The 24,996-nt window shown below is 37.1% G+C and overlaps 2 protein-coding genes across 4 annotated transcripts; one reads left to right on the forward strand and one right to left on the reverse strand.

Moving 5' to 3' along the window:
- Positions 1 to 8,518: 8,518 nt before the first annotated feature.
- On the forward strand, positions 8,519 to 13,022 carry LOC136267976 (tripartite motif-containing protein 2-like). Of its 3 annotated transcripts, none has more exons than XM_066063215.1 (6): positions 8,519 to 9,061; positions 10,394 to 10,935; positions 11,266 to 12,293; positions 12,341 to 12,459; positions 12,513 to 12,587; positions 12,638 to 13,022. In XM_066063215.1, exons 1-3 carry the CDS (start codon positions 8,549 to 8,551, stop codon positions 12,119 to 12,121), a joined length of 1,911 nt encoding a protein of 636 aa, XP_065919287.1. In that variant the 5' UTR covers positions 8,519 to 8,548; the 3' UTR covers positions 12,122 to 12,293; positions 12,341 to 12,459; positions 12,513 to 12,587; positions 12,638 to 13,022. The 3 variants fall into 3 exon arrangements, with proteins under 3 accessions (XP_065919287.1, XP_065919279.1, XP_065919275.1); XM_066063207.1 differs by having other exon boundaries at positions 12,516 to 12,587; positions 12,638 to 13,021; XM_066063203.1 differs by having other exon boundaries at positions 12,341 to 12,433; positions 12,488 to 12,587; positions 12,638 to 13,021.
- LOC136268019 (TNF receptor-associated factor 4-like) lies at positions 12,889 to 24,844 on the reverse strand. The gene is made up of 3 exons (XM_066063250.1): positions 24,651 to 24,844; positions 16,077 to 17,718; positions 12,889 to 13,415 (listed from the first exon to the last, which is right to left on the reverse strand). The coding sequence occupies exons 2-3, from the start codon at positions 17,709 to 17,711 to the stop codon at positions 13,332 to 13,334; spliced, it is 1,719 nt and encodes a 572-aa protein (XP_065919322.1). The 5' UTR covers positions 17,712 to 17,718; positions 24,651 to 24,844; the 3' UTR covers positions 12,889 to 13,331.
- Between the last annotated feature and the right edge of the window lie 152 nt (positions 24,845 to 24,996).

Genomic DNA, 24,996 nt, shown 5'->3' on the forward strand with positions numbered 1-24,996 from the left:
CTGGATAGAAATAGCCCAATTTACTGATGCTACAATCAGGGCGAGTTCTTCCTTTGCAGAGACATAGGTCATATCTTTGTAACATAATTTCACTATGGTTTGTACTAAAATTATTGATATATGTTATGTATTGGCTGTTTACAACTACTGGAAGTATCTTTGTAAATAATGAATTTGGTAGCCAACGGCAATCAGCAATAGGCATGTATGTGTAGCATAGTTTACTGTTGAAGTAATGGTTACTAAAGAAAACAACTGAATAATTTCTTTGTTGCTGGTGGTGCAATTTGGTTGCACCATAGTATTGAAATATGCAAAATGGATAAGATAGGGGCGTGATTCCTAATATAGAGCATACGTAATTTCCGACAAACATTATACTACATTTTTCTGCTAATTGTATAAATTCACCACCAACATTGTAGCTGAAGGAAATTATATTAAGTGCTTTGTTTTCTGAAAATTCTATTATTCCACTGTTAAGGATCTTTAGAACACTGGAAGCTTTAAGTGCAATGATGCTGGTTGGCATTTTGTTGCTTTTGAATACTACTTTGTTCTCCAGTAATAGCACAGTGTTAGACAAGTCCAAAAAAGTCATTCTCTTTCTGTAATCGCGATTATAAGAAAACTCAACACTGTTTAATTTTATCAATCCAAATTTAATCTGTAGTGCTTTTGTGTTGCTATTGTTTAAGAAGACGCAGTGTGAAAAGCTTGCAACAGTGTTGTTCATAGTTATTAGTCCTTTCATTATTGTATTGTTTGAGAATTGACATTTCTTAAACCAAACTCTTGAATTCTTTAATTGCAGCAATGCCGCAGCTTTGTGGTTATAAACAAAATGGAAATTTTCGAAGAATATAGAAGTCAAATTGATGGCACTTGCGTCTACAGAAAAATAAAATTGGCAGTCTTCACATTCTTCCTTAACAACTTTGATGTCTGACAACTGAAGAACTACCATGTAGGATGTTAGGTGAACATACAGTATTAGTGACTGTAACAAAACATAATTGTGAATCTTCTGGTGATAATGGTCTATTAGCAGAAATGATTTGTTTACTTCTTCTCTTGAGTTATTGTAAAGTAAATATATCATTCCACTGCATGTGATATGACTGAAATATGAATTTCCTAATAAGTTTACCGTCATCAGTGAGGTTATAACTGGAAAATGATCTTTAAGTGAATAAATATGTAGCCATTGTAAGACAACATCAGTGCATTGCATGATCATAACTGTTCCTCCTGCATAGATTTCTGACATTGTATCATCACGATACTGACTCATGCAATCATTTATTTTCATATTGGTAACTTTTAAGTTGGAAACATTCACAAATACAATACCCCTGTTATGTGTACACCTAATAGATACATCTGGTGTTGCACCTGGTACATTAGTTGTACTATTTCCAATGAGTGAAATGTTGTGAACATTTTGTATGATGAGATCAGTGTGAAGGTGATGTAGTCCTGGTAGGAAGAGTAGTTGAGTGTTAGAGGCGAAGTATTTAATGGCATTGAGCAAATAGTGTTGTAGGTTATGACAATGATGACATGTAGTGTTAGGATAGTAGTGATCATCAGGTAACACAGTGTAAACTGTACCAGTTGTAGTAGGTAAGAATAGAAGAGCAGTTAAACAAATCACCAACATTTTGTATACTACATCAATATATGTAAGCATAATGCATAATACACTTAGCCCAAACATCACTCACTTCTCTTATGTTATCAATGTAGATGTACTATCGAAGTGGTTGGATAATAGACATGTGTGTAAGTATACACAGGGTAAGAACTCAGTAACATAACTGTGTTGTGCTTTGAGTTTGTGCATCGTTATTGCCTTCAATGAAAGGTCATAGGTACAAAGTTATTGCTTGGTAACAGTTTATGAAAATTTGGTTTCAGTATTCTTTTCATAGTGTGAAATTGATGAATATAAATTTATCTAACAACATGCTTACGTACCTTAAACAAGATTTGTAAGTAGTTATGGATACCATATATAGTACCATTAAGATGCTGAACTTTTAAAGGTGGAGGCTTTTGCTCTATATGGCTTTCACTGAAAATATCCCTGGCTTGTAACATAGTAGCATTAAAAGTTTCGAGTTATGAAAGTTTGAAAAGTAGGTAAACTTCTAGTACCCATATGTCCTGTTTTCGTCAGCTATCTGCCCAGTCACAAATGTTATTGTGGAAGCCATAATTTGAGTGTACAGCACCATAAAACAAAATTTAAACATCATCTTCAGAGAGAAAACAATGAATGCTATATATGATACACAAATTCTAGAACATTTTAATCTAGTTACATTATTCTCAAACACTATGGAAGGAAGAAAACTATTAAAAGCAAAGTTCAAGACTTAGCTACGTGCATGTTCAACACAAATAATTGTTGGACTTAAGAAAAGGTTTCATATTATTGCAAAATTCAAATGTACATAAATTCTCTTTCAATTGGAAGGTGGAGCTTTTCTTTTCTTTCTCGAGTGGACAATATTCTTCACTTCGTATTTGCCTCTTTGCAACATCATCATGCAGTTGTACCTAAGACTAACTGGTAAATAAAGATTTTAGGACAACAAAAAATGAATCACTTTCTGTAAAAGTGATATTGTTGTAAACATCATTGTGATGTACTGCAAATGAATGGCAAATCAGAACACGTGATTCTAGGTGTTGATGTTAAAAACTGTAGACCATCATTAATTTATTTTTTTGATTCATTCTTTAGCAGTGGTATTCCTGAGTTTGATGCTTATGCTATTCAAAGTGTTCCATTTAATTTTTTCAGTGCATGTTTTTATGGCTAGAGCCCCACTAGAGGTACGTATTATGCAGCTGACATAATTATCATCACTCTACTAATGGTGTATATACATGTGGTCTTAGAGTTAAAGGTACGTACAGTGTATGACGTAATTCCCATGTGTAACTAACTATGTTACAGTTCGCTAACTTAGAGGAAGATAAAATATATACATTTGTGTGAGAGAGTGCAAACCTCCATGACCAAATGTGTGACTAAATTTTGAAAATTATCAATCTACTACACACACTGTTGAGCTTGACATTTCACCATTAATGGAGAGCCTAAATGTACTACACATTTCAATGTACTACACACATTCACACAGCAGTTATGCCACTGATTTGCTTGGGCTGCTTTCATAAGTGGATTTCTAGAGAAATGTGCCAGCCTGTGGTACCTTGAACTGCCACTGGCCAGCTGAAACACAAGGCTAGAGGCATGGCACCCTTGGATAGTAGCTCAGATGATTTCTACATGCATATTTCTTACACTTAGAGTGGACTATAGAGCCCTTTATTTAGGCTGGTGACTCCATATGACCTGCTTGTAATTGGCCATTTTCTGTTGATATACCAATTGACCACTCACCATCCACTCATGGTGGTGTGTCTGTGTTACAGATACTATCACGAAAAAGTTGCTCAAAATCACAGTTATATCAGTAGCTAATTTGCTATGGGTTAAACACAATGGTTGGCTGCAGCATTCATTGTAAAAATTTCAAATTTGTAGCTTTTGACCTTCCCAAGCTATACTGGATTGAAATGCGTAAATTCAGCTAGTCTATATAGTTCTACTGTTTGGTGTGGCTTGCTCCTTCCAGTCACCATTGGGTGCACCACAAAGAAAAGCTGACAGGGACCTATTCTTGAAGTTGCAAATGCGTCAACAGAAACAACTATCCAGTCACGCACTGCTGTTTACATGCAACTAGACCAAAAAACCTTGAAAGTAATACTTGCAACTTAGAAGCAATTTATAGCAACATCAATTTAACAACAGCAACGATAGGCGTCATAAGTCGAGAGTTGACAAGCCTGGAATTTAGTTCACTAATTACACCTTTAAATAAAACAGAGTACTGTAAGTCAGTCCACTTGCAGGAATTAGCTGCTAAAACAAAAAGTAAACATATATTTATTGTTTTTTACAAACACGTGTTCATATTGCTTCTGTATAACAAACACACATGGTGTATTTAATTTTAGGTACGGTATAATATGGTGGTGGTACACAGCAGACAAAGAGACAGTTTACAGAAAGGAAGTAAACATTTTACACATGTTTGATATAGTGCTGAAACGAATAGCAATTTTTACTATTCGAATAGTTGTGAACAAAACAGCCTAATATTCGATTATCCTTTAATCTTATATTGAATAAGTACTGAAACCTTAGCAAGGTAAAGCCTATAAGCTATTCATTTTTACAGCATAGATATATCACTTCAGTCACAATCTTAAGTTTCAAGACAGGCTTTTCCATCTGATTACAATGTACAAAGTGCTAACGATTATTCAAATAGTGTGCTAACAAATTGATTAGTGCCATACCAACCGAATAGTCGAATAATCATTTCAGAACAAATCAATTTGGAAAAAATTATTTTGGAACAGAGTCAAGAGTTCATAATAATATATAATTTTGTTGGTACCTGTGAAAGTTTTCTAAGCCTAGGAGCCCTCTTGAGGTCTCAAATACACACTCACAAAATAAAAGAAATGGTTATCATTTTAAAGAAATCATAATTTATTAATATGTATTGTATAATAATTATAATATCCTAATAGAGAGTTGACTACTCTAATAGAACAGTCAAAATGTATATCTTTTCCATTGTTGCCCACCAGCAGGAAGGGAATTTAATTACTGCTTGTAACAAAACAATGATAATCTTAGGGCTTAGGGCATGCCTGCATATTGATGCATGTTGGTTGTATCAAGAGTTAATAATATAGAAAACTCTTGGTTGTATGTTACACATCAATGTACAGTGATCTCCCTTCATTAACCTATTCCACTACCCCGAATGCAGTTACAATACTGTAGTGTTGCATTACATGTACAATTGCACAGTTCTGGGAAAGCTAGTAGGTTACCTGATAGTCACACAGCCTTCCATAATTTAATTTGCACATAATTGCAACTATAATACTGATGTCTTATATAGCCTCAGAGTAGTCTTGTGGTAATGATGGAATCACCAGCAGCAGCTTGCTCAAATTCCAGCCTAATACACTGCCCATTACATGTGTTGTGTAAGTACTACGTGTCAGGTGTTATGGCAAAACATTACTGGCCTTGTTGACAGTCACATTGGAGTAATATCTGCTGTATGTTAAGATCTTGAAAGGGTGATCAGCCAAGACCTAATGTAATTTTTTGATATGCTAACCAGCTCCACTTTTTACTGTGTCACAACCAGTTATTACATGCACAGAATACTGGTAAATTTTATGATCTTGATTACAGTGTATATGTACCCATCAGCTAGTAGTTGAGATCTGTCATTCCTCTAATTCATCCAACATGTTAGCGAACCATTCTATACAGACTTATTGTCTTTTATCCTTGCTATATTAATCTGGTGTCTTCATCTTTATGATTGCAGTGTGAGATTATGTTTTTGTTTTCCCCACACATTAAACTAATCCATCTAGCATAAACAACATTATGTGGTTGGGGATGGTGGATATATGAGCTCAGAAAATGTTGCTAAAACTAATGAACCAGCTCCTTTATACTAACCTTACATCTTTGTCAATATTGACCTTCTGATAAGTATATGTTCTACTGTACATTTTGTGGTGTTCTACGACTGTGTATTCATCACCTTAGAAGAAACATATCCTGGTTTTCAGATTTGGTAGTGAGTTACACTGTATAGGTGCAAGGGTCTAGGGGTGCAGTCCCCAGCTGCTGAGATTTTGAACATTAAAATTTACTAGAATCATGCATGATTTCATGGATAGCATAAGATATTTTCAATACATACCTAAGTCACAAATGTCATGATCAATATTTTAGCTGGTCAGATATTGTAGTGACCAAAATAATATATAGTTACATATCAGTTTAAATAAAAACTGAATCTTTATAAGATAAGATTAATTTAGCTGCAATCGTATACAAGTTAGTTTCATTCCCATTTAAAATTGCATTTTCTAATGAAAAATGTACTGTACTGAGATATGACCAGAGTTGCGTGGTGGAGTGTAGTTTGTGCCCACATGCACTATTTTTTCTGGCCCAGTCACATACGTATATGCATGGTCAGCTTTATATGATATGGCTATCACTGAAAATTGTATCCTCAGCTTGCATAGCACAGTGACATAAAAAATTTTGAGTTAAGTTTGAAAAAGTACATACATTTTATGTGCTCACATGTCCTGTTTTCACCTGCCCATGTAGTCACAACTTGGAAGTCATAAATTGAGTGTATATACAGAACGACTTAATAGTCTATCATCTTCTGGAAGAAAACAATGAGTGCTATAATATACAAATTCCTTAATCTAGTTATAATATTCCCAAAAACCATGGAAGGAATAAAATCAATTATAAACTATTCTTTAAAGCAAATTTCTAGACCTACATGTTCAACACAAATAATTGCATGAAAGAAATGACATTAAGACTTTGTACAGCTACAGTATATTATTTATGATGTACCGGCATCATGCAAAATTCAAACGTACTTAAACTTTCTTTTTATTTGGAAGGTAGACCATTTCATTTCTTTCTTGGGTAGACAATATTCTTTACTTTGTAATTGCCTCTGTGCATCATCATCATCACCCAGTAAGACAAAAAAAGCTAGCTGGTAAATAAAGATTTTAGAACAACAAAAAAAAAATCACATTCTGTAAAAGTGATATCGTTGGAAACATCATTGTGATGTTTAAGGGAAAGACTACAAATAAATGGCAAATTAGAACACTTTGTTCTATAGGTGTTGTCAATGATATTAAAAACTGTAGGCCACCACTTTTATTCATTCTTTAGCAGTTAGGCAGTTTCAGTAGCATACTAATTTCTATATAATCTTCACCTTTGATTGTTCTTGTGGCTTTAATTATAAATTTGTTGTTGTCGTGGAGCCAGTGATGACTGGAAGGAGCAAAAAAAACTAGACTAAATGCTAACACAACATCCTTATTAGTATATTGTACTAGCTGTAATGAGATGCTCCGTGAATAACCATTGTAATCCTACTCGAAGTGGTACATTGCATCAGGACTTGAAATTTGCTAGCAGGAAGTGATTTAATTTGACTGAAATAGTAGTAGTAGCATGCAGCACAGCACAGCAATCTATATAGGGACATAAATCTTACAATTGTTCCTCAAGGAAGTATGACGTGCAAGGTGATTGTAATGCACAGGTGTGGTTATGATAATTATCTAAGAGGGTACAAAACTGATTGCATGTGCATGGGGGAGTTGACTGTAGCAATAAGAGGGGATTGAGTTCCATAGTTTAATTGTTAAAACTGTCAATTCTAGTGTCAACCAACTAGTAGCCTGTTCTCAAGAAGAGTGGGATAGGGATCAGACAATCATGTGGTACACTGATAAAATTATTATTAATTATTTTATACATCAAGCAGGGGCTTCCCTAAAGAGTGGTCCACTTTACTCAAAATTCTTTTGATGTGGTAAAAAGAATGTATATAATTAACAAATTGATTTTGATGTTGGTAGCAAATTGACAGTTAATGTTTACCGCTCTACTTTATTTTGCTGGGGAAAGCTCTGTGACAAGTAAACAGGTTAAACAAATTTGCCTGGTGTTGCAGCATTTAGCTATCTATGGTCGCAGCGACTGTTGTTGGTCACCAGGTCGTGTTTGATGGAATCATGACAGATTACAGGTCTTGATCCTTATTTATAGTGATGTGTACTGATTTCAGAGGTAATTAATGTACAGTATGTCCACATGTACAAATGGGACCATGATGTTGTATATTCTGGACATCAAGACTAAGTCTCAAGGTTTGACATTACGGTGGGATATAGGTAGAGCTGTGTAAAGAACAAGGCTGCAAGTGTACTGTAAACAAACAAACACAGAGTACAAATTAAAGGGGAAAAAAACATAAACACAAACGAAACAAGATTTAGCTACCACCCCAATAGAAAGTCTCTTTTAACTGCTCAAGGGAGTGGCACACAGGCACTCACTGTAGGTAGATCTGTGACTGCAGTCAAAGCCACCAAAATTGTGCCTAGTCAATGGTCAAGGGTTCCAACTCAGTCGAAAAGTACTGAAAATTAATTGTCTACCTACAATGTATACCTATGTGACACCCCCTTGCTGCCGTATCCGCACATCCAATATTATAGGCAGATACAGTAAGTGGCATACAGCTGCCACTGGGCAGGTAGGCCACCTTACATCATGCAGCACATGTACACATGCCCATCTTCATATGGGCATAGCTGTGGAGCATTGAACATGTTGTGCTTCACTATAAGCTACACACTGATTGTTAGATCTACACTAGTAGCTAGTTTTATTTTTACAAGCTAAAAATGGCCTTACTTGAACCCACTATAAAGTCTACGTATCTTGATCTTTTTAGAAACATCCTTCTGACAACTATAAGGTCTTGAAGACACTTCTCTAGACTTCGATTCTTTATCTTTTGTTTAAGTGCATTTCTGAAGCGCTTAGCTACTTCCTCAAAGGGGTTGTACCCTGTGTTTGGTCAAAATGGCTTCTGCTCTCCTTATTCCCGTGGCGAAGTGTCAAGTGTTGATGGAACATTTTAATAATCCAGACCAACTTCAAGATGCTATTAACTGTAGCGAAGAGTGCGCCGCTTTGTTGCAGTATCCCTCCACCACCCCCCTTTCTGAATATTGTCCTGATCATCCGCTAAGAAAACTTGACGTGTTCTGCAGACAATGTGGAACTGAGTTATGTAGAGATTGTGTCTCCCATGGTCACTCAACACACCAGTGTTCTCCTACTGCAAATGTGACTGATGAAGAAACCAGAAGACTGGGAGAAGCTGTGGATCACGTGATGGGTTTACTGGAAGAGATGAAACGAGCGGTGTCTGTAGTAAAGGAGATGAGACAACGTGTTAGGAGCAGAAAGGAGCACAACATGGAGAGGACGAGGGAGGTGTTTAATGCTCTTAGAAAAGTCATTGATGAACGAGAAGAACAAGTCATAGCAGATATTACTAAAGAAGCAGACAAGAGGGAGAACACACTAAAGGTATTATTTTTGTAGTTGTAACATGGACATGAGTGGTCTGTCTGATATGTCAACATGTTGCCATCGGACTTCAGGTTGACATATCAGATTGCACGCACAGTATTTCTCTGTTCAACTCTTCCTTTCCAACAATTATTTACTCAGCCTGTAAACAAATACAGTAGGTCCTTTATACCGGGACATACTGGTGTTTATTTTAGGTAGATCCAAGTGAAGAATAGCTTACAGGCTGGGACTCTCATAAACTATCTCAATTAAAACGCCATTGAATTCCTTTTATCTGGAATCACCTATAAAACACAAACGCTGTGTCTTGTACTTGATTATGAGAACCTCAAGTTTAGCAACTATTAATTATGATCATGACAACACAACAAAGATGTGGTGATGTATCAAACTATGACTAGATACGACAACTGTTTGGAATAATTATTGTTTTGTGAATTAATCTACTATATACAAAGTACAGTTTTGCTCCAGTTGAAGCCCCCGTAATCTGTTGTCCCATTTCCTGCACAGTTAGAACTGAAAACACGTGTATTGTATCAGAGTGCATTTATTCAGAGTTCACTATAATACTGTATAATGATTGTATGATACATGCATGCACACGGACTTGCACATACAGACTACACACATGATCACTCGTTTTACCTTCATTTCTCAGATAGCACTAATGGTAGCATGGGTAGAGCTACCAACGGTAGAGGGTTAGCTCCATTAATAGCTCGGTCCTCTATTTGAGACCAGGCATGTCTTCCTAATGTTCTAGATACCTTCCGGCTTATAATTAAGACAGGAATTTATTTGAGATATATGAGTAAATCAGCTGACTGTTCTGTTAAAGAATGTTTGAATTGCAGTTCCAGTACAGCTTGTAAGAAATGTCAGATTTGTGCATTGTTGTCGAGCATTTGTACAAATAATACTGAATGTATTCTTAATAGCTTTTGATGACACTGCATGTAGATATTCCACCCACACAAAGTATTACATATTTTATTACATCACAGTGTATCTGTTATTGTCTCAGTAACATGACACAGGTTTTATAAATTACATACCAAACTATATCACATGTTGTTGTGTAATAGATGAGCCCCTCCCACCTATCATTCTCCATTAGAGAAAATTTAAACCAATCCAATTATAATATTTACTCCTCTATTACTGACATCATACAGATTTAGAACTGGCTTAAGCTTGATATAGTAGAACTTAAAACTACGTACTAAACGTGATGCAGACTACACCTTTTCCCCAAGTAAGTAATTAATTTAGTGATGTGTCTCCAGTTTTTTTTTTGTTGTTTTGTTCCTGTTTTAATATTAGTTACAACTGGAGCGGTTGTTGTTACTATGGACACAGCTACAGAATTGTCTGGAACTGATGAAGAAGACAAGAGAGAACAAAGTGACTACCACTGAACTGGTTAGGAGGAGGAAGATACTGGAGCGACGACAAGATCACCTGATAATAATGAAGAGGAGATCAAGACTGGAACCAGTAATGAAGGAACAAAGAGAAGTTGAGTATAAAGAAGTGGAATGTCTTTGTGAGGAGGTGACTAAGTTGGGAGGATTTCCACTAGACCCCAGCAAGTGTGAAGTTACCTTCCCTACAACAATGGCAGTAATGAACAAAGAGACGTCACTAGTGATAACACTTAGAGATGTCAATGGTGACATTGTTGATGACGAGAGTAGTGAAGTAGAAGTGTCCTTGAGTCCCAAAGCTGGAGAATCAATAGTAGTGGGACCAGTCAAGGATGTTAGTGGTGGAAACTACACAGTATCCTTCACTCCCAGGACACTTGGAGATCACATGATATCAATTGTAGTTGATGGACAACACATCCCAGGCAGTCCTCACAAGTAAGGAATAGTGTGTGTTCTATTAGAGTGTTTTGTGGATAACATGTGAGGTGTGATTGTATTATACTTATTCAGTTAGTATATACTAATGTTACACAATGGCTATACATATTAACACTACTACACAGTCAGTCTATACAGTCACACTACTATACAATAGCTATACATGTATTATTTTCCCATACAATGTGTCATACATACAAAACATACAAGTGATTATCATTCAAACTATCCACTATAATGTTATCTCATTTCCTGTACATACAGGAAGTGATGTCACCAGTATTATTAATGTACAGTAGATCGTGTGATCCTGTCATGTTACTGTAGGATATCAGTTGTACTGAGAGACTACAGCAAGATGAGAGAAGAACACTGCCAAGTGATGACTCATTATGGAGGGAACAAGTTTGGTCAACTCCATGATGTTGCTATAGGAGTTAATAATGAAGTCATCATTGCTGATTATACTAACAAGTGTGTAATTGTGCTGGACTGTAACTTTGCTTTATTAGCAGTGATTGGACAAGGAAGTGGTGACAACAGATTGGTCAGTCCTAGTGGTGTAGCAGTCAGTAAGGATGACATCATAGCTATTAGCGACTTTAGTAGTGATCAAGTGAAGAAGTATTCCCTACAAGGAAAACTCTTATCAATAATTGGTAACAATAGAGGGAACAACAATGGCCAGTTTAATGGTCCTAGGGGACTAGTCTTCAGTAGTAATAAAATGTTGTATGTTGTAGATAGGTATAATCACAGGGTCCAGGTATTCCAACAAGATGATAAATTTGCATTTACATTTGGCAGTAAAGGATCCAACCCTGGACAATTTCAGTGTCCTGTTAGAATAGCAATTAATACTGACAATAGAGTGTTAGTTAGTGACCTTGATGGTAATCATATTAGTCTCTTCAGTCATACTGGCAGTTTTATTAGTAGGATAACATGTGACAGACCAGTGGCCATTACTGTTAGCCCTGATGGTCACATCATAGCTGGTTGTAGTGGTGATAACAACAAAATTAGAGTATGGAGCCCCACCCATCAGTTAATAGAACAGTTTGGAAAGAAGGGATCTCAACAAGGAGAATTTATGGGTATTACTGGTATAGCAATAAACTATTCTACTGGTAGTGTTTATGTTGTGGAGCATGGCAACAAGAGACTACAAGTTATCAGTTAAATTGTTATTGTGTTTGTATGATGTAATCCATTATTACCATGGTTACTACTTGTTTACACAATATGATAATATTCTAACTAGAGAGGTTGATTGGTACATATTAGTGTGGGAGGGGAGATGGTGTGGTTGTTACTATGTAGTCATGACAACCACTGTTACCAGGAAGTGACCAGTAAGTGTTGATAATGAAGAGTAGCCATACAAGTGTCTTCTATGCAGATGGAGAAAGTGGGTGTATACTATGAAGCTCATCTGAAATGATGTCATTGGGGACTTTTAGCCAATCAGATTGTACCATGTCTACAGAGCAAAGTAATCAAAATGTGTACCTTGACAATGTGAGAACTCTAAATGTATAATCACCAGTGTCCTGATCATGTGATCCACCTAGTAGAGTTACATCTACTGAAGTAAAAGATTTGTTGTGGTTTTCAAGTGATTGCATCAGGGAGTTTCCCTTAATAAGGTATGTGTACTATCCTATTTGGTTGTGTCATTTAAACATGTTTGATTTAGGAGGTGTTACAACATGTTCTCCTATTTACCCACAGACTATTCACACCCACACCACACCTCCACACTAGGGTATAGGGTCTGGTGATATTGGTTAGGATTTTTGGATCACCTGTCAATTTATTAGCTCTCCATTACCACATGTAGTAGATGATATAATCCTAAGACATTCTGATTGGCTTAATGTATTTTAAACACATCAGTGTCCAATACTGACTAATATCACCAGATCCTACTCTGCCGTAGAGGTGGATGTGGTCACTGCTGTACTGATTTTACAAATGTATTTCTGTATAAACTATTTATTAATAACGATATAACATTTAAAATATACATACCTTTAATGTTAAAACCTTTATGGCATCGTGATCCTTATTGAGGTCATTATAGTACGTACCCTTGTTATTCTACCTGATTGATGTGGTCTCTGGGGAAATTAGTAGTGGTGGAAATAAAAAGACTAAATCTACCTTGCTCTGCAAGCAAAACCTTGCTTCGTGACCATACGGAACAGGCAGATCTGTTACAGTAGATCCTGTATCAAGCTAATGACAGGTCTGTATTTGAAACTATCTGCTGCAGCGGAGTAATGTGATCTGTCACAGACCTGAGGCTAATTTATTTACCACAAATGTTATATAGAGTTACCACAGACTTTATTTAACCACAATTATGGCTTCTACAATGATATTATTTATCAGCCTGATTTCAGTGTTAGTCCCATAGAAGGAGCTCCTATGCTTGGCTCCATTTTTCGAAGTATCTGCAGAGGACAGCACATCTAAAGGTAATAGAGAAAAGAACAATGTAATTACCAAGTAGACAGTCATCCATGGTGACAGTGCTAACATAATCTCTCATGGTCTGAACACATTAACAAGATAATCAACAAAGTCAATTCAACTAGAGCCTTCTTGCAAAGAAACTTAAATCAGTGCCAACCGTCCGTCAAGTCAGCTTGCTACACAACTTACATCCACCCTACATTTGAGTATGCTTCAACTGTCTGTCTAGTCTCCACATCTAGTTGGAGATATAAACAGAATTCAAATGGTCCAACATCGCTCAACGAGGTTTGTGCATAACAACTTCAACCAAACAGCTAGTGTAACATCAATGCTAAACCATCTGAACTAGCCAACTTTAGAGCTCAGAAGAAATCAAGCCAAGTTACATATATATGGTTCACAAAATTACCATGTTTACATGTACCATATACTCAATTCTGAGTCCTGTACATTACAAATAAATAGATAAACCATTCAGTGGATTTACTCCAGTAGTTTAGAGTGCATCTATCAACAACTTCATTTAGTGCCATCTACACGATATGTAAAATATCTGATAATGGCTCGTTGACTACATGAGTATATACTACACTGTCTCAGAAAAATCCATCCATAAACTCTGGTTATGCACTTATCGTATAGAAACTTTGGTGGGGGAAAACTTTGGAGAATTTGGTAATTTGCTACAAATTCACCAAAGTTTAACCCACCAATTGCTTGTAGCACCTCAGATTAGCATCTTCATAGCTAAATATTGAGTTTCAATTTGCCAAGTTTATTTTGCCAAATGCAATATTTAGCTGGCCATTTGCCAAAGTTTATCCCCACCAAAGTGTTCCTTTATATGCTATAAATGATTGCAAGGAGTTTCTGCTAGGAGAACATATTTTTCATAACCCACTACAATTTGATTGGATACCAGTCATCATTCTAGTATCCATGTATGAGTTGGTTTTTATCAAAGAAACAGCAATCTTGAGGAGTAGGCCCAGTTGGGTGCAGTTATCCTTGTTACAGGCTCTATACATATACATGTGCCATGATGACTTAGTAGTGGAATAAGCTGACTGCTTTACTTAGATTGAACAGTAGTCTGACTTTCACCACTTTGTAGCAAAAAGTGTCCTGTTAAATAATTTTTAACAAAATAAAACCGTTCACAAATAAAACCATAATTAACCTTTTTACTACAGAGTGTAACTTGTATAATAATCTTCTAGAATATATACGAAAAATAATGTAATACCTTGTCTATACTCAATGTTGATTCAGTTAAAGAAATTCTAAGGATTAAATAAGCATACAGAACAGCTTAAGGGCAACTTGATGCCCGCACACGGGTACCTCAGCAACAAAGTTCTGTAGTCTTGTACCCAGCTGGGCCCGTGCTAATAGCACAAACACTGTCCAATGCATAACTATGTTACAGTTTGTTAACTTGGAGGAAGATATAAACACTCATCTGAGATATTTAGAATCACAGGCAGCTAGGTATCACACCTAGACTTTTTTTGTTTCTTAAAGTGAGTTTTTTGACATCGCTAACAGCATGCAGCACAACACAGCTATTGTAACAATATAATAGAAAGATGAAACCTACACTCTTCTTCAGGAGAGTATCTAGAGAAGAAGCATGAGTCCTGTTATAAAAAAAAGTTTTCAAGATTCTCTAACAGAGCGGTCAAGTGTCTAGTCAGCTGGTAGAAATCATGTAACAGTTGAATTTTACTGAGAAGGACGTACACAGATACATAGAATTTTCAAGCTTTCCATTTCCATTGGGGAAAGAAATTTACATATCAGATCTACGTACCACACAAAACTGAGTGTGAGCTACATAATAATTATAATCAACCTGCAGTATTTTGACCATGGAGATGAATAGACCTCCTGTCTAATAATGACTATTTATTGAGTGTACATGGTGTATCCCTGACTCCTGAGTATTGCAGAACATCAAAGTGCATGTTTTTGTAGGTACATACGTATCCCTAATTATATAACTAATTACTTTTGTAACTAAGTCACATAACATATTACTTTTAAAGAAACTATGCATGCATCCCTTGTAATTAAACCTCACACAAATGTCCAAAAAGTTACAATAGGTACATGGTTGCTAGTGACCATGCTGCAATTTTGTACGATACATGCTACAGCAAAATTAAATAGATACATTCTGCTTCTGTACTCCATGATTCATGCTGTGTAACAAACAGAATAATGGTTGAAACTGAGCTGATAAGGCCACTTTGCTTGTAAGCATTGGAGAAGTAAATTTTGCATAGTTCTATACTTCCCTTGGTAAGGTATAATATTTGAGTGGTACAAGCAAGTTAATAAACAAGCATATTATGAAAGTAACTAGTAACTTAGTTACGGAAGTAACTATAGCTGTAACTAATTTACATGGGAAGAAGAAAATGAGCAACTAGTTACTTTTTTTGAAGTAATTACCCAAATTCTGCACATGCTGTATAATGCAGTTTTCTCTTGCATCAGTATAATAACTCAGTATTGCATGGTCTTGGAAACTCCCTAAATATTTATTGATGGTATATACTATAGTAAACTAAACGTGGTTCCTAAGGCTGAGCTACACTGTATGTTGTACAATGTAGTTCCAAATGTAAGTATGCCTACAGTTTGCTTACTTGGAGAAAAATACAATCATCTTTGAGATATTGGCATAAGGGTGTGACTTTGTGGAGTTCTTTATGGGAAATGAACTGTGTATATCCCCAACCATTTTTAGCTCTGTCACTATCTGTGACTCTACCAGCGTACTGATCTGGGACTTTATCAAGGAGATAGTCCATAGTCTTGGAATGGTGCTCAGTGTCACTGATCTGGTTCAGCAGCTTCAAATTAAATTTTCCTCTCAGTGGCCATGTTAACTCATCATCATGTGGACTCTTCATAATGAACAGGAACACTGATAGGTTAGTATCGACATCACCAGCAGCATCAACACGTAGACACATCTTATATCCCTTTTCGTGGGAAAAGAAGGAGTCACTATACCATTGTATCTCATTATTCTTCTTTGTACTAAATTCAGTGACCTTTACAATTATTGGACAATTCTGATCACCTGACTTTATCCTTGAAGCAATAGCAGATAGCTTGACTGAACGTACTGCTACTGAAACAAATGCATCACTGCTGGTCATAGTGTGTTTCTGTGAAATAAGTGCCTGTGTTGTAATCATAAGTGTGTCAATCTGCTTCAAAGCAGTAGCAAGTTGAGACTTAGTACCAGATAATTCAGATTTGGTCATTGTCAAATGCTCTCTGATATTCTCCTCCTCATGTTTCTCCAGGTCCTTACGTGTCATCCTCTCCTCACATCCCACATTGTGATACTCACACTGGACCATCTCAAGAGGACACTCTGTCATGTGTGCTTCCATGTCTTCACGACAGACACTCCTTACCTCACACTCGTTGGGACAAAGTAGGGGAAGCTTGGGACACAATTCCTTGTGCTCTCCGTCAATATACTGGTGTTCTCCTGCAATGTGGCAGTAGTGACAGTCAACTTTACGACGTGGACACTTGGTCTGAACATGACTAGTCAGAAATTGACGTTGGAGACTCTTACTGCATCTAAGAGAACATTCAACACTCTCTAGAGGACACTCCTTCTTGTGTGATTCCATGTCTTCACGTGGGACATATTTGACCTCTGTACTGGGATATGGTTTTGCACGTCTTTTACGTCTCCGACTTGAAGAACAATTATCTATACAATTATTTGGACAAGGTAAGGGAAACTTGGGACATTGTTCCTTGTGTTCTCCCTCAATAAACCAGTGGTCACCTCTGATTTGGCAGTACTGACAGTCAACCTTATAACATGGACACTCAGTGTCAACATGAATGGCCAGATGTTGTCGTTGTAACATCTTCCCACATTCATTGGAACACTTCACATCTTCAAACTGACAACCATCACTGTTTCCAAGGTGATTGTTAATGTCATTCAGTTCACCCTGCCACTCACAACCTCTTTCTTTGTTAGTACACATCACGTGAAGACTCCTAATCTCTCGATCACTTAGCTTGTTGAGGAAAGTGGTGAACTCCTTATTTTGACAATATGGACAGTCGACAGAAGCTCTCCTGGCATTGTCCAAACAAGACTTGCAAAAGTTGTGCCCACAGCATCCACTCAAATATGGATTTCGACAGGGATGAATGCAGAGCTTACAGACCAGGGAATCTGGTAGAGTACTGACAAACTTATGCTCATATCCTCCAATTGGGCTGGGTATGACAAATGCCATATTGTCACTGAAAACAAAAACAAACAAAAGTATCATATGCCTGTTTGACATGATTATAATCCATACAAAACAGCCAAGCTGTACAAAAAGGCTGCATACTTTTATACAGCCTGGCTATGCTTGCATAAATTTCACTTCTATTGGTATTTTAAATATATACCCCCAAAGCCAACAATAAACTGGCTTTATATGAGGTTTGTTGGTTTGTTTTATGCAAATCATTGTTCATATGCAATTAAATTGAATTAATGTCAATGATATAAGATAAACCAATGCAGAAAAATACCTACTGACCTGATACCAAAGCCAAAGATCTTTGTTAGCTAATACTGATAATTTCTCTATAATGTGTGCTTGCTTGTTCATGGCTATGGCTATATAAAGTTGTATTATAGTGTTGTATTCATTTGTAATAGTGCTTTTGTAAATTCCTTCCAAGTTAGGCATGCATGATTGTACTACTGGTCTATTAGGATTTAGCAGTGACTTGTTCTACTAGAATATCTTGATTTTTCATGCAAAATTCGACAAGTTGCAGTTGCTCAATTTTTAACAAAGCAAATCCTTCACCTTTATGCTAGAATATATATGATTTTCAGCCTGTTGTCACAAGGTGTATTAGCAAAGCACTTATTATGATGACTGTTGATGCAATTAGTTCTTAATCGTAGTGTACTACCCCACTGGTCAGCACCAAAATGGCTATTAACATGCTATTATGACCAAATACAAGTACCACAGCACATTACGGCATGCTTTCCTACACAAACCACCCTTCCACCGCACCAAGCTCTATAGACAGTACCACACATGGTGACAATACATAAAGACGCTACACTTAAACTAACAGTGCAAGCATCACAGGTATACAGACTTTGACACAAATACAACTCTTTGGGGGGGGGGGGGGATGAGGACAACTAAGGCGGGATAGTTGGGCAAGATAGGTAGTGTGTATTACCATTGTCATTTGATAGCATAATACTCAATCACTACAGACAACACAACACTTGTCACTTGTTTGCAGGCACACACCATGTAATTCATATTTACCTGACAAATAAATCAGGGCTGGACATGACATAAATGCACAACACATTGATACCCACAGAAAAACATGGCCGCAACAATCACAACATTCATACGCAACAATATTGGTCGCAACAAATATTGGTTGCTACAAGTATCAGTCACCACACACATAACATACATACATCAAACATACAAACATTAAGCGCAACAGTCACAACAATCACTGTATTCATATACCACAATCAGTCACAACTAATATTGGTCACAACAAGTATCGGTCGCAATGAAATGAATGAATGCAACATACATATGGGACAAACATCGATACAAGACATTGGTTGCAACTCAACATCAGTGTCCACAAGCACCACATACATACGCATGAACAGTCGCAACAAGTATCGGTCACAACAAATGTAACATTTATACAGCACAAACATCCATACACAACAAACATTGATCACAATGAAACTTCGGCCATGACAAATATAGCAACTACTACATTTCTACAGGGCAAGCATATACCCACAATAGCACTTGTAACATAAACAGACACCACAACTTATGCCATGGCTATGCCTATGAACACCATGGCAAGTGAATGAACATGACAATGATAAAACACACACCTTTGTGTTAAACTGATTTTATCCTATTGGCATGGCAAGCAATTTTTGCGCCCAATTTCCCCAGAAGTTTTGGTATTATAGTATTATTTGGATTAACCGTTATGGTGTTGAGACAAAATATACAATCTATCGCATACAAATGCATGAGACTTTACAGGTTAGCTGATTTAAGTCACTAGGGTACATCATAGTTAAAGCATAACCTCCACATCATGTAACAATATTATGTTTTGCATGACTCTGTACGACATTATAAATGATCCAATTATAATACAACATAGTTGTGATACTAATGGAAGCACACACATGGCACAATATCCAAAAGTGATCCTGGAAAACCAGAGCAACCAGACTGCTTTCTGTGGACTTCGAACATGGCTCAATAGCTACCACTAAAAGTTGGGTAGGCAAATGCCTACCCTGCCTACCCAGTTCCGCCGCCCCTGATACAAGCACAGAAAAAATAGTAATAAATTGTATGATCTATAATACTCATTACCCTTGGTCTAGAATCCACTAATGTGACCAGAAAGACTATGATCGCAGTGGATGCACTGACATGGAACACAAACAATGATGAGAATGCATAAATATGTGGATAAGTTATTGTTTTGGATTACACACTAAGAAAAACTGTATTGTTTATTTAAAGTGAAATCGATACTACTGACAGTGATTAGAATTAAGATACATTATATATATATTTAGGTGTGAAAATGAGTGAGTAGACTGGTGCGTATGTTACGACAGTGTGTTACATTCATCAGTGACTGCATATGAATGTTGGTATGACAGCTAATGATCATCAGGGTTCCAGGTGGGATACTCGCCAGTGATATTTGATCTTGCGAGAATTAATGGTACTTGCCTCAGTGTTGTTGTTGGAACCTGGACATAACTCATGTAGGCATCACTGTTCCACCGACCCAGGGTCTTGACGAGCGATCGTGGGAAGCCTGCTGCTGCTGCTGCTGCAGTTGTGGCTGCTCCAATCCTAAAGCTATGTGTACAATAAAGGTTTGGATTGTAGCCAAATCTCGCAATAGGCATCTTAAAATAGAGGATAGTTGCGTTCTTGTCAAGGGAGAGAATTGTCAAGGGAGAGAATTGCCCAGCTGAGAATAGTGGGCCATTTTATGTCATCTGTTTCTGGTAATGATGTTTGAAGAGATATTGCAAGGCAGCAGCTCTGTTGAGCACCAAACGGTAGTGTAATAACAAAGAATAGTAATGATGCACAATACCTGATCTGAAGCTATATGATAGTGATTTAAATTAGATTATGACAGCCATCCATACTAGATGGCAATAATGAGTGTGTAGGCATGTGATATACATGCAACCAACAGATCTCCTCCCACAGAAACTAGCCTGTTAACTTGTGTTTGTTGTCAAGACAACAAACTACATTAATATCGGCTTTGATTCAATGGAATACTAGAGAAGTTAACAAAAGTAAAATTAAGCTGAATTTTGAAGGCTCGTATTTCACGATTGTGTTAGGTGATCTTGCTCAAATTTGCTATGTTGGGTACTGAAATTTGCAATATAAAAATGATTCCAATTTGAAAAGGGAGCATGGAGCTATACATATGCATGAAAATCGCATTTTGTATTTTCCTCATGGTGTGGCATGCCAGCTTTTTTGGCTACATGACACATAACTGTGTCTTGATCCAGCTTCCAGTCAGGGATTAGGTAGATAAAGGGATGTCACATATGTGTGGGTTGTAGGTACTGTAAATCTGCAACCATGGCCAAAGTCTTGACTACATAAAACATTACCATGACCTATACATTATGCTTTGCAGTATACCAGTGACCTAGCATTTTTTACCTTTGCTTTGACTCATTGTAATGTTGTGGATCTGCACTTTTAGATGGTGCCAAGTGCCAAACAACAAATGGTTCAACAGAACATGAATTTATACCACAAAATGTGGCAAGATCAGTACATCACTTAGCTCATATAACTGGTACAGTACAACTCAAGTACATGAACTTGCCTCCACTTCTAATATTCTAAAATAATTTATTGATGAGCTCGAGTACCAGACTGCTAGCTGTACCTTTAAAAGCTATCTTCAAAATCATTGTTGGAAAGAGAGGTTGCCTATAGCTACCTGCAGATACACTACATTTAATCCCTAAGTCATTCTACAACCATGACTGAATTAGGGATCAAATGTCCATTAGTATACTTGCAGGTACAGGCACCCTCTCTTGTTTCACTACTTTTTTTCTTTGATCCCTAATCCAACCTAAAATTCCATACTTGTTTGTTTACTTCTTTACTAACATAATAATGACTAATGAACCCACACATACTGCATCAAAAGAAAGAATGGCACCAGGCATGCAATAGAAACTGAATGTGTGCTCCAACAACCAGTTACTGAAAGTGTCTTTGCAATCAATCCAGTCAGTATGGGAATTGGGAAATACAAGTGATAAGCATGATAGCCAGCCACACAGAACCACAAATCAACATATGCATTATCAGCAAAAAGTACTAGGACACAAAGGAGGACATGTATTATTACTAATATTATACAGGTACTGTGATATGCCAATAGATGCCTGTCAGGTTGAAGCAATGCCTAGCATGAAAAATCAAGCTGTAGCCTCAGTCATTATCAAGTTACACTTGTCTGAAGCTATCAGTAAAGTCTGTCATTATTAGCAAAAAATTCCTTTAAAACAAGACAGATGCTAAAGCATGTTGGGGCCAACCTGATTTGAACATTAAATGTGACAGACTACCTTTTCTACAAACAAAAGTAAGAAGAAAAAAAAGGTCTGGTTATGCAAGACTAGGGACAAGTAGTCAATTTATCAGACACTAGTAGTTGCAACCTTTAGTATCAAACCATATTGAATTTATTTGGTTAATAATCAAAACATTAATAGTGAAAGGGACACGCCCAAAAATATGTAAAATGCTTAAAATGGTATAAAAACAATGACTTTTGTGTATTTTCAAAGCGTCCACAACATAATGTAGTGGTACTCACAAAAATGGTCTGCTAATTACTCACATACCTCTAAGGAATACTCCACCTTATTTTCAAGACTATAGCTACAGCAGATACGTGGGCCCAGCACAGTTTCTGACCCCGGTTTGTCATTTTTCCCAATGCGTAATGTATTGTGGGATTCACCCATTGCCAAGACTATGGGAATTCACCTTAAACTAATTAGTCTAAGCACAAAAAAACAGTCTGGAACATTGTGTACATGAATAATACTTCAGTAATTCGAGGGAATTGTATGAAGAGTTGTTGCCCTAGAGTGGGCCATTCAGTTTGAAGAAAAAAGTTAAGGAGACCCACTTTGAGAATAGTGCCGTATGAGTAACTTAGTTTAGAATGGCTTTGCTCTAGTTTCCGTAGGCCTATATAAACAGACACCATGTTTTCTAAGCCAATTTTTAGTGGGTTTCTCGCGCGTTTTGACCTTACCATGTTGGTAAAAATGCGGAATTCCACTAAAATCAGTAAATTTTTTTAGGCACGTAATCCCAATGGCTATTTTCAAAATGGCAGCAAGAGAATACAGTGGAACCTCCCTTATCCTGACCTCTATTATCCAGGCACCTCCATTGTCTGTACAGCCCAAATTAGTCACATGGCTTGTAGTTTATTGACCATAATGAAGTGTTTAGATAAAGCACAAGGAGGGAGCCTAAAGGTTGCTGTTTACCTGTTTGGTGGCTTGTTTATTCTACTAATAATAACTACAACTTGGTTGCTAGGTGATAATGCATTTTTACAGTCCAGGGGAGTGACCATGAATGCTCTGTTACAGTAGTGCCTTCCCTCTCTACCCACTAAACTGTTTAGCAATAACTGATAGCAACAACAACACTACTTGTATTTAAGTTAGTTACTTTAGCAAATAGCATGCAATTCTTAGTTACGGACATTTCTGAGATACGGACAGTAGTATGTACCAGACCGCCCAGATAAGAGAGGTTCCACTGTACCAATGAGTGATTGATTGATTATAACTTTACAGTACTGCATACAGGTATAGAATAACAGATGCACAATCAGTGAAATCTTTAGGGTACAGTACTGATGGTCCACTAGCTCAGGGCTAACGGCCATTAAAAAACAAAAATTTACAGGTGTACATGTACTATATTACTTATAAAAATTACATTACTTATACTTAAAGAGTTAGGGGAAGGGGTATGTTGGAACATCTACTACATGGGCATAAAAAAAATGAAACGTACAAGGTTGTCAAGGGGGTGACACACAGACACTCGCTGTAGGTGGATCTGCGACTGCGGTCAAAGTTCGAGTCAAAGGTCAAGGCCACCAAAATCGTGCCAAGTCAATGGTCAAGGGTATAAATTTCCAACCCATGCCACAATTGAAAAGCACTGAAATATCGTCACTAAGTCACTGGTCAAAAATTGAAAAAGGCTCTTAGTCACAGGTCAAAGCAAAATTTTGGCCGTAAAGACTTTGATCGTGGTTGCAGATCTACCTACAGTGAGTGCCTGTATGTCACCCCCTTGTTTGTCATGTCTATAAAGAATGCTTGAAAAAATGCGATCATAGAAACTTATATATTAAACTTATATATAAAATCCCTCCAGCCCCGATCATAGAATCCTGAGGTAGGAGGGATTTTTTTCCTTTCTTTGGCCCTTTTCTGTTTCGCCTTATTGTTAGCTAGGTTAAGTAATCATTTAAAGTCTTCCAGTTCTTGTTAGGTTAGGTAATCCAAAGGCTGCAGCACATGTTGCTGTCAGACCTTCAGTGTTGGTCACTGTAAAGTACTACTAATAATAAAATACTTAGGTTTAAAGGAAGAAAATACGTCCCTCCTGGAGGAGACTGAGTGTGGCGCTCGACTAGACATTGGGTGGCCTGCAATTCGAATCCTGGGGTAGGAGGGATTTTTTTCCTTTCTTTGGCCCTTTTCTGTTTCGCCTTATTGTTAGCTAGGTTAAGTAATCATTTAAAGTCTTCCCGGCAGTTCTTGTTAGGTTAGGTAATCCAAAGGCTGCAGCACATGTTGCTGTCAGACCTTCAGTGCTGGTCACTGTAAAGTACTACTAATAACTAATAATAATATTCTTGTCTTGTTAGTTTTAATAGATAAAGATAAGTCAATAGGGGGTAGGGTATCATAGTTCCACAATCGAGGGATAAGAAACCATTAATATCACACCGGCACACTCGGCGTCGAAAAATACGTACTGGCTAGCTAAGAGCAATGCACGTCCGAGTGCATCGAGTGAAGTAGTGTACTGCCGACGTACCTCAACTTGTGATGTATCACTCAGTCCAACGAAGCTATAGTCTATGATAGAACCACACCATCTAAATATCCGACTCGGATGTCGCAGAAGTGCCTCAACTTGTGATTTATCCGGCCAACGAAGCTAGAGTCTATATCTTTCCTGTACGGATAGTTTGTAATGATGTCACAGTTGGCAAGCTCAGCAGTGCACGTACGTGGTTTGGTATAAACCGTAATTAGGATTTTAGCGCAATGCGGCCCTTCCCCCCGATCCACGTGCTCTAAAAAAATGGGAACAGAAAGCGGGCATGAGAACGACCGACGTGAAATACAGATTCACACTACCATAGATACTACACCCACCC

The sequence above is a fragment of the Dysidea avara genome, chromosome 1 (assembly GCF_963678975.1).
Source record: "Dysidea avara chromosome 1, odDysAvar1.4, whole genome shotgun sequence".
Lineage (NCBI taxonomy): Eukaryota > Metazoa > Porifera > Demospongiae > Dictyoceratida > Dysideidae > Dysidea > Dysidea avara.